This window comes from Oncorhynchus tshawytscha, linkage group LG07, assembly GCF_018296145.1.
Source record: "Oncorhynchus tshawytscha isolate Ot180627B linkage group LG07, Otsh_v2.0, whole genome shotgun sequence".
In the NCBI taxonomy this organism is placed as follows: Eukaryota; Metazoa; Chordata; class Actinopteri; order Salmoniformes; family Salmonidae; genus Oncorhynchus; species Oncorhynchus tshawytscha.
The window spans coordinates 27,345,126-27,358,910 of NC_056435.1; the positions used below are offsets into that span (position 1 = coordinate 27,345,126).

Consider the following 13,785-nt stretch of genomic DNA (forward strand, 5'->3'; position numbering starts at 1 on the left):
GCCACCAGCTGAGGGCTACTGTTGGTTATGGTGAGCGGAGGGATACAGTGTGTTGCTGCCCTAAAGAAAACAGGGCCATATCTCCATAACAAAGGACTGTAGTCACTAATCACCTGTGGTTTCCTTCCTGTCAACCTCTTTGTTATTGTCTTTCAATGATCTTCCCATTGATTTCTCTCTCTCGCTCTTTCTCTCTCTCTCTCTCTCTCTCTCACCCCTTCTCTCTCAATTCAATTTCAATTTAAGGGCTTTATTGGCACGGTAAACATATGTTTACATTGCCAAAGCAAGTGAAATAGATAATAAACACTTAGTGAAATAAACATTTAAAAAAATTGAACAGTAAACATTACACTTCCAAAAGTTCCAAAAGAATAAAGACATTTCAGATGTCATATTATGTCTAAAAGTGGGTTCTCTCTGTCTCTCTCTCTCTCTCTCTCTCTCTCTCTCTCTCTCTCTCTCTCTCTCTCTCTGTGATTGACAGATGGGGAGCTCTACGCGGGGGTCTACATTGACTTCATGGGGACAGACGCGTCCATTTTCCGTACTCTGGGGAAACAGACAGCCATGAGGACGGACCAATACAACTCCAAATGGTTAAATGGTAACGTCTAACGTCTCATCCTGACAAACATCATCTCTCTATGGCGTTTGTCTTTATACTTCCGTTGTGTGTCAATCGATTCCTCAGTCTCTACATTCCGGTGCTGTCTCACAGTACCTATCTCATACTGTATATATGGCTCTGGTCCAAGCCTCTAGCTGTTCCAGCCATTAGAAAGTCAACCATGCCTATCACATCAAACCAGTAATGCCTGCACTCAACTCACCGAGTGCCTTTTCTAGGAACTGTTAAGGAAACGTTTCTCCTCACTTGTCATGCGTCAGCCTCGACACATGCTGTATGTGCTGTGGCCGAGTCATCGATGGTTTGTTCTAATGCCATACATGTCTGCTGGCATTTCATCACGTATGGATTGCTCGTTGTTGGATCCTGGTCTCTTATTCTCCACAGTCTAAAGTTACGAGACTGTACACGTTAGTTCTGCTGGCTGGGTGGGTGGGTTTGGGAGGTCAGTGTTGCCACCTTTGATTATTTCAGAGTAGGGCTGGGTCCCAGGCAGTTCTCCAAAGTGACCCTGTTGCCCCCCCCAACCGTCTACCAGCAGGAGGCATACCTCATCCCCTCCTGAGTCCTGTTTATCAGCCCCAGGGCCACACTAGGACATCCTGCTCTTCCAATATGGCTTAATGTTCCCCACCCTCCACAGGGTCTGCCCCCATTTGGGTTGTGTCTCTGTAGCAGCAGGGAGGACCGGGTTTATTTGATGTGTCCAGCAGTGTCCCAATCAGTGAGCCAGCATGAGAAGAGAGGGCGATGCCATATTGTGCTCATAGAGTGAGAATAATGAGGGATATTTGGAATGTACAGCAGTGACATGAGCTCAAATTTAGGCCTCAATTGACTCTCACTAGCATCTGTCTCATTATCAGCACTCTCTCTCTCTCTCTCTCTCTTTCTCTCCCTCCCTCTCTGTCTTTCTTTCTCTGCCCATCTCTCTCTCTCTCTCTCTCTCTCTCTCTCCCTCCCTCTCTCTCTCTCTCTCTCTCTCTTTCTCTCGCACTTTCTCTGTCTTTCAGATCCCACATTCATCAAGGCACACCTCATTCCAGACAGTGCTGAGAAGAACGATGACAAGCTCTACTTCTTCTTCCGGGAGAAGGCTTCAGAGATGGGCCAGAGCCCCATGGCCCAGTCCAGGATAGGCAGGATCTGTCTGGTAAGTGGCCATCATAACCACATACTGTAACTCATTATCTGCAAAAAATACAGTCAATAAGAACGTGAAAGAGGTCATATATTGTCACCTTTGACCCTGCGAACCCAGTACCCCGCCACTAATGATACTGAGACATCCCCAGAGTAGAGGAGTCTCCTTGGAAACTCTGCATAAACCATGAATGTATCTTAGCATTCAACACAGTCAGACATAAAACAACACAGCCCTGCCCCCCCCTTCCTCAACAGCCAATGAGCAGTCTAAGAAACCCAAACTAAAGGGAATGCTGTTGTCCCCTTGTGATAAACTGTTGGAGTGGGAGAGTTTGCCTTTGGCCTCCAGTATTTACACATAAGCGCAAACATACACATACACACTCAGGGTAATGTTTATCTACTGATGTATGTATGTCCCAGTGGTTGCCGTGACTCAGAACGTTGTTTATCCTTAGAGGGGGACCCTGGGCTGTGTGCAAGCCTTCCCCCTCTCGCTGCACGCCTCGTAATGGACCCTAGGGACGCTGGTCCTTGCCTGTGTCTGGATCCTAAGCCCCTGTCCTCTGATGACTCCCACTAGACTTAGCACTACTGGCATAGATACACATACAAATACATGGTAGAAAAAGCACACAACTTGATCGAATTTTGAGTACATCACTATAAAAGCTACAACATAATGGAATATAACTTTGGATTTGGATGATGATTATTATTTTACTCCAATATATATTGTGGCACAAATAGCATTCTCTGATTTTTCCACTTGAACATTGTCTCTCAAACTCCTATTTTCTCTGTTCAACAAGTCTAGAAGATGTTTTGTAATGTACAAGGAGTTCTGGATTGGGAATAAATGTCAACGCGTTTCACCTCACTCCCTTTACTCTCTGCAGGGGTTGGCGTCTGTCCACAACAGATGGGGCAGACAGACTGAAACACAGCTGATGGTTTTACTCTCGGCTTCTCTCTAAACAAGTGTTGGCTGCTAGTTGTCTAAAACAGCTGTTGATTTGGATCTTTGGACCGGTCCACTTGTGGTGTTTGTGTAGGGGTCAGGTGTGAGTGACACTGCCTTTTGTCCCCCCCCCTTGCAGAATGATGATGGTGGACACTGCTGTCTGGTCAACAAGTGGAGCACTTTCCTGAAAGCCAGACTCATTTGCTCGGTACCTGGAGTGGACGGCATAGAGACCCACTTTGATGAGCTCCGTAAGTAGGCGGAATTTTTACAACAGTGGTATAACCCAATTGTTAAGTTATGTTCTTAAGGCTCGCACACATCCCACCGAATGTGGTTCTGGCGCTCGTCTACCGATTGTTCAACACGCTGTGTTTTACGGACCACTGCTGACTGACTGACAACATTTTCATGCGATTCAATCGGTGCGCACTCGTTAATCAAATTTACAACCGGCACTCTGTTCAGAGGTGCTAAGTACTCTCGGCCAGCAAACGTTATTGGTGTGTCCGAGCCCTTGCACTAACTTCCCAGTTTTCCTCAAGTTTTGTCTTACTCCTCTGCTCCCTCATCTTCTAAACACTAAACATAGTCGGCCGCACATGAAAGCGACAACATGTAAAAATGACCAACCATCCATTCAGACCCCACTCTGCAATCATACTGTGATATCTCTGTAACATCCGAGTTCTTTTGAACCGTTTCAAAGTGCACTCCTGTTTCATTTGGGCTTTGAAACGGACACTGTGTGTGTGTGTGTGTGTGTGTTCTGGTTTGACACACATCCGCCCGTACAGGAATCATGTGTCTGGATTCTAGAGATCTGTAACATTGTGGCGTATGGGATTCTGCTGTCCAATATTCCATCATTGTGGGAGCAGATCTTACACGAGAGTCTACCTGGAGAATGAAAGCTCCTATGTGACCAAGTGACCGGGCTAGTCGGAAAAGAAGAGTCCACTGTACGTAGGGTTACTGCTGACCTTTACCGTAGCCAAACAGGGATTTCTCACAGACAGTAACTCTTCCATTTTGTTTTAACATATACCATGTCTTCAGCTTTCCTTTCTGGTATAGTTTGATTTAGCGCCCCAAAAAAAAGGAAATTGGCAAAGCGTTTATGACTGCTCCAATGTTGTAACGATGGGTCTGTCAAATCATTGTACTCTTCTTCTCTGCCCTTGTAAACCAAAGGAAAGGGGAATTCTGAGGAAGGTACTGCAGGGATCAAGATACCGCTGTCCCACCCAGCTTGCAGCCTGTTTTGCTTTAGACATCAACATCGCTCCTGTATGATAAGCATGTCTGGGTTCAGGTTGGCTCAATCAGACAGCAGTGGAAGTGCTGAGGGTAGAGGTGTGTGTGGAGGTGTCTGGGGAGGACTGGTAATGAAGCGCAGGGCTTTACGGTCCGTCTCTGAACCAGCCAGGGGGGGAGCTCCTTGCAGGGTTACAGGGGTCACCCCTGCCTGTCAATCACATCTCTCCTCTCACATGACTGGTGGCTCACCGTCTCAGGGAAACATTAGTGTGATGCGCTGTGCTGTGGAGGTCGGACTCTGAGGAGACTTGAGCGCTCTCCTTGAAATGATTATGAACACTAGTTATTAGTTGGACAGTCAAATGCAAATCACAACAACTGATTTTGTTTTATTGCAGGTCATTTGTTTTTACTGATTCTGTTTGTTTTATACTTTAGACCAGTGGAGGCTCATTTTAGCTTTAGCCTGAGGGCTGTGAATGACCAGTTTTGATACCACATGTCTACCCAAACCACACACTTATGTTGAGCAATTCGTACTCATTTCTTTGTCAATGTAAATGTCCCATCTGCAGGTCAATTGCAGTCCGGGTCACTCTCAGTGAGTGTCATACTAGGCTTGTCACCCCTGAACGTTTAGCTACCCACCACACGTCTGTCTGTGGTTTGGTTTCCCACAACCACTACCATCAGGCAGCCTATAGCAGAGAGGGGTTCAGAGTGGGGCTGAGGGGGTGGTTGGGGGGGTGAGAGGAGGCTGAGGGGGTGGGGGGCTTATAGGGTGATTGGGGGTGGTGAGAGGGGGCTGAGAGGGTGGTTGAGGGGGTGGTGTGAGGGGGCTGAGGGGGTGGGGGGCTGATAGGGGGTGAGGGGGGTGATAGGGGGTGGTGATGGGGGCTGAGGGGGTGGGGGGCTGATAGGGGGTGGTGAGGGCAGAGATGGGAGTAAAGTCAGATGTTAAGAAAGTCTTCTTGTCTTTCCAGGCCAGCATTGGAACTACTGTATGTAGAGAGGGGGGGGGGGGGAGAGTGAGTTTGCAGGTTTCCAGACAGTGTCTCTGTCAGAGTAAATTATTTTTTTATTGCCTTTTCAAAAGTGTAATGGGGGGAAAGGAACATTTGGTTTCTGGTTCATTTCATAGTTCCTTATAATAACAGAAAGGGCAAAACCTCAGAAGCCACCTCTTTCCCTTCCTTCGACAGTCAAAGTTGTTAATCATCTGCCATACTTTTTCTCGTAGTCGTCATTCTTGAGCAATGGGCTTTTGTGCGGACATTTTGAATACATATTTTTCTGTGTCACCAAGGGAGTCGTGTGGTTTTTATTTGTTTGCTGTTGTAACGCTGTGCAGTCAGACGGGTCCCTAGGGTAGAGACCATATACACAGTACCATCTGACCGTCATCAGACAGACAAACAGACAGAGAGAGAGCGTGTGTGTGTGTGTGTGTGTGTGTGTGTGTGTGTGTGTATTAGTAACTGTTTTCCACCACCATCAACAAAACACCAAATGATGGAATTTCTCACCTTCCAATAGAGTTGTCAAGGCGCATTGAAGCTGTTCTGGCCCGTGGTGATCCAACGCCCTGTTAAGACACTTTATGTTGGTGTTTCCTTTATTTTTGTCAGTTACCTGTATATTATACTGCACTTCCTCGTGATATGAATGGGAATTGTATTTTGGGCATTCATAGGGAAAATGAAAGGTGCAGTAGGTTTATTGGTCTTTAATAACACCATACTGTGTTTGCAGTACACATTGCAGAATAACGGCGTTTCTTCTCATAGATGTGGTATTTCTGCAGGAACAATGTGCTGACTTTAGATACTCAGTGAGCCTCAAGGAGTCTTTGTCTGCTATGACACATCATAGCAGCCAATGATGCAACTTGTTCCAAATGTTCTTGATATCACCCCCCCCGTCCCGTCCCGTCCCGTCTGTAGCCAGGAGGGCCGTCAAACTGGCGTCAGATGTGTTAGGAATTCCTCTGCCGCTTACCAAAACGTTCATTCCCGTTCTCGTTTACGGCCTTTACCTGTCACTCTCTTACCCTGCCAATAAAGAAGGGATGATTTTCTTTGTGATGATTACATACATCATTTCAATGCAACTCAGTCGTAGCTACAGCTTTTATTAGGGGCCATTCTCTCTTTAGAAAAATAAGGAGTGGTGGTTTAAAACTCTTAAAGTTTATTCTTTGGGAGAACACTCTTAAGGCTTGATAAGGCCTTGGGCAGAAACTCCCATGTAACATTTTGTTCTTCAACTTGAATCCAGAAGGGTTTGGAGAGTGTGTGATTGGAGAAACCTGCTGTTTTGTTCTTTGAGTATTTTCCATTTCAACTTGATCTTTGCCCAGAGATTTATTTGAAAAGTTCAGGGCGTGGAGCTGCTTGATATCTACGAGGCTCAATATCTTAGTAATGCCTGGCTTCATAAATGCACATGACAGAGGTTCCAGAGTTATAAATGGAGGGTATAATGTTTCCTGCTTCATCTAATCATTAGATATTCTTAGTGATTGGCATTTCCAATGACTTGTGGCTGTGGGTTAACACATCCTATCTACTCTCCCTGTCCTTGAAAGAGTCAGCCGATGTCCCCCCCTCTCCTCCCCTCACTCTTTTTCTCTCGATGGAAAACATTTACCCTGGAATTGTGTTTCCAACAAGGGGCTGAAGTGTTACACTTCTCAACTGAGGTAGTCGACTCTAAATTGATTTAAATGTTCCCCATTTTTTTATTGTTTTTCCTTTCACTTCTCGCTCATTAAACCATTGGAGGATACAGGGTCCAATTACCACAGCTCTGAGGATCATGGGAAGCATATGGCTTCCATTAAAGCCTTGTTACCCCACAGATCTCCATTTCTTACCTTCCCCCTCTGAGACCCAGGAATTGGGGTCCGCTCTGGAAGCGTTCTGATTCAGGACCCCACAGTGGCCGGAAAGCCTGCTGACTTAACTAACCACTGCTGTGCTGTCCAATCCAAAAAGGGCTTCCCCTTGAACCCGCCTCCTGTCCAGGAAGTAGTAACTGTCCGTATGTCACGCTTTGAATTAGATCTGGTTGCTCAGGAATCCCAGGTGGAATAATAGAGCCTCCGGGTTAACTAAGAGAGAGAGAAGAGAATAGACTCCATCCTTCAATGTTTATCTCAGATTACCACTGCTTTACCAGAGTCCTTCGTACTGTTATTGTACAGTGAGAGCGTAAGACATTTTGCAGTGCCACTTTTGGTAATGTGTAATTCTCGCTTTGTCTAACAGGGGACGTGTTCATCCAGCCAACTCAGGACACCAAGAATCCTGTCATCTATGGCGTGTTCTCAGTTTCAGGGTGAGTCACGGACTGTGTGCCTCTGTGTCCCCCCTTAATTAAATCGCATTTCCATAAGTATCTGTCTCCATTAAAGGACGTGTAGAATAGATGTTTTTTTTGGGGGGGGGGGGTTTCCTCCCGTGGTTTCCCGTCTCCCATCAATATTCATCGTGCCCAAAGGCGCCTCTGTAACACGGTGTGTTATTGAAAAAGCCTTTTCCGCACAGTCTGCTCTGCACACTAAAAAGGCAGAGGAGGAAGTCGGTCGGGAAGGGGTTCTCCAGTGAGAGACTTGACCTGTGTTCCCACATAGCTGGGCTTTGATAACAAGTCATCAGTCAGCAGCACAGCATTAGGAGTCAAGGAATCGGCTCGCGGCTCCTGCCCCAGCATATACAGCGGGAGATTTTGAGTGGAGGATGCACACACAGAGAGTTCACTCTCACACTCACGCCCAGTCATAATAAACACGGCTGTACTGTATGTGTGTCTGCGTTGGCTTCTGTGAGATACCTAAGCAATAAGGCACGAGGGGATGTGGTATATAGGGCAATATACCACGTCTAAGGGCTGTTCTTAGGCATGATGCATCACCAAGTGTCTGGACACAGCCCTTAGCCACTGTGGTATATTGGCCATATACTGTACCACAACCCCCCGAGGTGCCTTATTGCCATTATAAACTAGTTACCAATGTAATTAGAGCAGTAAAAATACATGTTTTGTCATTTTGCCCGTGAATATACCGTCTGACATACCACGCCTGTCAGCCAATCAGCATTCAGGGCTCAAGCCATCCAGTTTTTAATGTACTGTATATGTTTCCCTGACTCACCCAAGGCCTCAATACTAACTCGCAATAATCACCCCCCCCCACCTTAAAGCCCAGTTGATCAGAACTACTGTAGTGCTAATGATAGGGTCCTCGACGGAAGATACTAATATAATGCTGTACTGTACACCCACCACAGCACAGCAGAGATGATTAGCTTGGCTGTGTGTGGGTGTTTGCATGTCAGTGTGTCAGACAGCCTGTCTGTGGTGGAGAGTGTTTGTGCGGCATCGTAATGTTGGAGTACGCCTGCTTCGTGTCTCTGAGTTGGGATGCGAGTTGATTCTATGAGCGGGAGAACATAGCTAATTGCTCGCAGAGTGAGTAGTAATCCCATGTCTCCTAAAGCTGTCTGTCCCCTTTCGTGTTTCTGACCCTCCTCATCCCTTTACCCTGCAGGTCAGTGTTTAAGGGCTCAGCAGTGTGTGTCTACTCCATGGCTGACATCCGTCAGGTCTTCAATGGACCCTATGCTCACAAGGAGGGGCCCAACTACCAGTGGGTGGCCTACACTGGGAAGATCCCTTACCCTCGGCCTGGGACGGTGAGTGACATGCAGAGGGTGACACACACACATATATATATTTGTAAATTCAATTAAATAATACATTTAACATGGCTGGTTCTGCCCTCTTTCTAAATCCAGTGTCCCGGAGGTACGTTCACCCCCAATATGAAGTCCACTAAGGATTACCCAGACGAGGTGATTAACTTCATGCGGAACCACCCCACCATGTACCACGCTGTATACCCAATACACAAGCGCCCCCTGGTGGTCCGGAACAACGTGGACTATGAGTTCACCACCATCACCGTGGACCAGGTGGCCGCTGCCGATGGGAGCTACGAGGTCCTATTCCTGGGGACAGGTCAGTGCTCTGAGCGCCCGCCTGTTGGTTGATTTGATAGACTTGTTATTGTATGTGTGTTTTCACATCTGTGATAGATTCAGAGATCTAAAACAATCTACGCTCTGGGGAACCTATTGTGGTTAGGATTTTGTTAGAAGTGCTTGTCTTCTCAAAGACTGGAGAACATATAGCCTACTATCTTTACAGACGGGAGAGTTACTGTAATTTGAGTTACTGTAATTTGAGTTACTGTAATGTGAGTTACTGTAATTGTTTTGGGAATGTACGCTAGAACTACCCTGGTCATCGTTTGGCAGTACTTCACACAGCCTCTCCCTATGGCCATAAATCATGTGGATCTGAAGGTGGGAGCTGGGAACCCCTAGGGCTGCTGACTTTACGGTGTTCAGCCTGGTGATGAATGGATCCTGTTTGTCGAACACTGTACAAGACAAGGGGGATCCTCCTATTATCCTCATGGCATTTGACCTTATATGGACAAATGTTTTGGAGGGATGTGGATATGAGTAGAGGATGTGTGAGGGAGGGAGCAGGCCAGAGAGGACTAGATTAGAAGTTAACCTGATCAGTCCTCTTGGCAGAGATGGGCAGTATTTCTGTTACATTTATTTTAAATTCGTATTTTGTCATTTGAATTACATTGGGCTACACTCCAATGTATTTTGATATTTGGTATTTTCAAAATACTGTAGTTTGTATTTTCAAAATACAAAATACTTATATATATACCATTTTTTTAGTGGTTTGCATTTTGTGTCTCCCGTTCACCCTGCATTGGTATTAGAAGTCTGACTATAGTGAGGACTATAGGACTATAGTGTGATAAGAGTGTCTGCTAAATCAACTAAATATAAATGTATATGTAAAAATAAACAACTGAAAAGCATGTTGAGTATTATTCTAATGAGCTCCGCCCTGAAACAAGGCCAATAATATTACCCAGTGTGCTTTGCACTTAATTTTGGTATGTTCATTTTCACATATACATGTACTTTTTGGTCATTTAGCAAAGGATTTCCCTCAGTCCTCAGTCCTTGATCTTTAGGGTATTTTGTCATTGTATTTTGTAATTTGTTCTTTTTGGGTCTTCAGACAGGGGGACGGTTCAGAAGGTGATTGTCCTGCCCAGAGACGACCTGCAGACTGAAGAACTGGTCCTGGAGGAGGTGGAAGTGTTCAGGGTGAGTCTCTCTTTCTCTCTTCTCTGTTGTCTTTCTCATTCTCTTTATTTCTCTCTCTCTCTCTCTCTCTCTCTCTCTCTCTCTCTCTCTCTCGTAGTATCTTTCTATTTTTGTCTATTTATTTCTTTGTTCATTTGACATGCCATTGCACCAGATGTAGCTATTTTCATCCATAGTCTCTGGATTATTCCTCAGATGAGAAACATTTATTGTGTGGGAACACCTTTCCAACTTCCATTCTGCTCATATAAAGATCTGCTGCTATCTTTTACATTTCAGGTGCCAACTCCCATAACCACCATGAAGATTTCATCCAAAAGGGTAAGCTGATACATGTCCCCGCTCTGATGGTTCAGTGCGCACAATTTCAGAATTGTGTCTTCCCATAAAATATCCCATGAATCAATGCAGAGTGTAAAAAGTGAATGCCAACGTCTGGATGACGCAACATTTCCCCACTTGGTCTCTCTTCCTCTCTCACTCTCTGTCTCTCCGTCTCTTTCTCCCTACAGCAACAGCTGTACGTGGGTTCAGTGTTGGGTGTGACCCACCTGGCCCTCCATCGCTGTGATGTGTACGGGGAGGCGTGTGCTGACTGCTGCCTGGCCCGGGACCCTTACTGCGCCTGGGATGGCAAGTCCTGCACCCGCTACTCCGCCTCGCAGAAGAGGTGAGTTCCAAGAGAGTGCGTTTGTCTTTGTCTGTTGCTCGTCTGTCGGGAACAACAACCCTTACCGATATAATGTTTTCCATCATGGCTATACTATTTCATTTGTCCGATTTTTATTTCATTCACTGCACATTTTCAGTTTGTGGAACGTAGCGTAGTTAACCTCTTTTTATTTGGCGAATGTTGATCCGACCCCTCTAGGCGCAGCCGTCGACAGGATGTAAAGTATGGCAACCCAATCCGCCAGTGCAGAGGCTATAACTCTAACGGTGAGCTGACAAGAACACTCTAACGTACCCCAAAATAGACACTCAAACGGTGCCGAAATGTCCAGAAGCGGTACACACTAGTGTCGTATGTGACTCACGGAACGTGGATGCGGTTGACATTTCTGCCGAGGAATAGTTGACCGATTTGGTCGGTTGCAGTAAGAGACGTTGAGAAATGAGAAATGACGCCTCAAACGTGTTTGAATAATGCTTGTGACGATGCTTTGCCGCAGCCAATAAGAACACGCTGGAGATGGTGCAGTATGGGGTGGAGGGCAGCACTACATTCCTGGAGTGTCAGGCCAGGTCCCCTCATGTCTCTCTCAAATGGCACCTGCAGAGGGAGAACAGCGACAGGAAGAAAGAGGTGAGTCGGGAACTCTCATCCCACTGCAGCTATGTACTGTATTGGGTCTTCTACTGCTTGACATCGAAAGGATAGGTCGACAATCAGAGGGACTCCTTAGTCATTGAACAATATGGCCTGCTGTTTGTGGGGGGAATGGTTGCTAAATGAGTGCAATGATAAATGAATGGCGTCTCGCTCTCCCTGCTCCTAGATCCGCTCTGAGGGCCGGACTGTGAAAACAGAGCAAGGTCTGCTGCTGCGTTCCCTCCAATCGTCCGACAGCGGCGTCTACCAGTGCACGTCCACAGAGAAGAACTTCAAACACACGCTGGTCAAGCTGCAGCTGGTGGTCCTGTCCAGCCGCACGGTCAACAGTGTCCTGGTGGAGACGGGCAACCCAGCCCTGCCACCCCTCCAGTCCAGCGCCTGGACCCCCAGCGCGGGTCAGTACAAGGACCTGCTGACCATCCTGAGCCAGCCGGAGATGGGTCTGATCAACCAGTACTGTCAGGACTACTGGCAGCTGGGTGAGGGCAGTCCGGGGGACCCCATACTGGCCATCAGCAAGGCCCGGGGACTCAAGGAGCTGAAAGAGCAGAAGAAGCCCCGCAACCGCCGGCATCACAACGATGAGGATAAGCACGAGGACGACAAAGATGAGCACACCAACCTAGCCGAGACATGAGGCCCCTGGACTTACACCACATGCCGCACACTAACCCCCTACACCACGACACCCAGTCCCTTGTCCCCTCCGCTCTCTCCCTCTCTGCACAGCCCTCCGGAAATAGGAAAGACTTCAATTGAAAGCATTCAAAAGCAACCAGAAAGAGAAACCACTACAAATAGCAAAAATAGTAAACAACGAACAGATTCTTCTTAACTGTTAAAAAAAAAAAGATACACAGTATTTATTGTAGGTTGTACATAGTAAGATTCTGTGGATTTCTTTGTCCTTAAATAGAAAAACAAGGCTTTTTTTTGTGAATAGGTAGATCTGTGCAAAAATGATTGTTATTATGATGCTATTATCGTTGTTAGTGTCATTGTTTATTACAAATTGTGTTATTATATGGCAAAGATATTTGTGTTCTGTCTTTTGGAGGGAGCGCGGCGAAACGTTGAAAGGACATTTGAAGGTGTAAATACCTCCAGCTGTTTGGACTCAGAGGAATACCTTCAGAAAGGTTTTGGTATGTTGGCTCCATGTTGGGTCCATTTGACTGCTGGCAGTATGTAGTCTTTGAGGTGGGACGAGTCAGATCACTGATGGAGTGATGACCCAGAACCTCACCCAAAGCCATGATGAAAAGCCAAACCTCACCCAAAGCCATGATGATTAATTCCCACAGCCAATGGACTATAAGGATGACACTTCATAGCATTTCATTGGACACGCAGAGAGACGAGGAAATTGACCGTAGGAGACTGCAGCTTCGAGTTGGTCCCACGGCCACAGAGAGACACTAGAGTGAAAAGTCTGGTGGGAAATAACGCCCTCCTTGTCTGCTGAACTGACCCTGGGGTGAAACAACTGACCCTGGGGTGACCCCAAATCCCCTCAACCCCAAATCCCCTGTGTTCCACTCTTCTTGGGCCATGTGGTCCAATATGGCTTTCTGTCGATCCCATGTGTTACATTTGCATTCATATTCCCAGTCTCCTCCAGAACTAGTTGATGTGGGCTGTTTGTGTAGAGTATCTGTAAATATAACACTCAATGTTGTACCCTTGAGGCCATGATGGTTAGAATAAGCTGTTTTGTTTTTTGGGGGGGATTGTTGGTTGTTATGGGATTTAAATAGCATTGCCTTCTCTTTGTACACCATTGTTCAATTGAGATTAAAACGTCAAGCAGGCAGCTAAATCATTTGTGCCAATTTGATTATGCACAGTTATGACAAGAGAGAGAACTTTTTCACTTCTTGTTGAATCTGATCCCATTCTCTGAGTTTCCAAACTAAGCCGTAAATATACTGGTTTGCATTCCAGCCATTTCCCGGTCTCCTTATGGGTTCAGTTGTTTCATAGGAAATGTACTTAACATTTCTCAACTCCTCCAATCGTCCCATGTAGTTTAATATCACAGCTCTCTTAGTAATGTACCGTTAGTCCACATCGTCCTAAATCAACTAGCGCGACGATTCCGCCCGCACTGATTTGTCAGTTGAGGGACTAGCATCGCGTAGGAGTGACGTACGACAACGGTTAGCCCATGTAAGTCACGAAAGCGAAAGTGCATGAAGACTGTTTTCAGAGTTGTAGTTTGACTGGTTGGAGAGGGACACCG

General features: G+C 46.3%; 1 protein-coding gene across 4 annotated transcripts in view; it reads left to right on the plus strand.

Annotated features, from left to right (window-relative positions):
- Window positions 1-13,356, plus strand: part of sema3fa (sema domain, immunoglobulin domain (Ig), short basic domain, secreted, (semaphorin) 3Fa) — a 72,920-nt gene extending 59,564 nt beyond the window's left edge. For 2 of the 4 annotated variants that reach the window (XM_024426598.1, XM_024426600.1), the window contains 12 exons: window positions 488-607; window positions 1,645-1,784; window positions 2,878-2,992; window positions 7,271-7,340; window positions 8,554-8,698; window positions 8,801-9,023; window positions 10,119-10,207; window positions 10,487-10,528; window positions 10,720-10,877; window positions 11,064-11,146; window positions 11,380-11,513; window positions 11,707-13,356. In XM_024426598.1, coding sequence (XP_024282366.1) covers window positions 488-607; window positions 1,645-1,784; window positions 2,878-2,992; window positions 7,271-7,340; window positions 8,554-8,698; window positions 8,801-9,023; window positions 10,119-10,207; window positions 10,487-10,528; window positions 10,720-10,877; window positions 11,064-11,146; window positions 11,380-11,513; window positions 11,707-12,180 — 1,793 coding nt within the window. In that variant the 3' untranslated portion in view covers window positions 12,181-13,356. The remainder of the gene's footprint in view (window positions 1-487; window positions 608-1,644; window positions 1,785-2,877; window positions 2,993-7,270; window positions 7,341-8,553; window positions 8,699-8,800; window positions 9,024-10,118; window positions 10,208-10,486; window positions 10,529-10,719; window positions 10,878-11,063; window positions 11,147-11,379; window positions 11,514-11,706) is intronic. The other 2 variants (XM_024426599.1, XM_024426601.1) reach the window with 1 other exon arrangement.
- The last annotated feature ends 429 nt before the right edge of the window (window positions 13,357-13,785 follow it).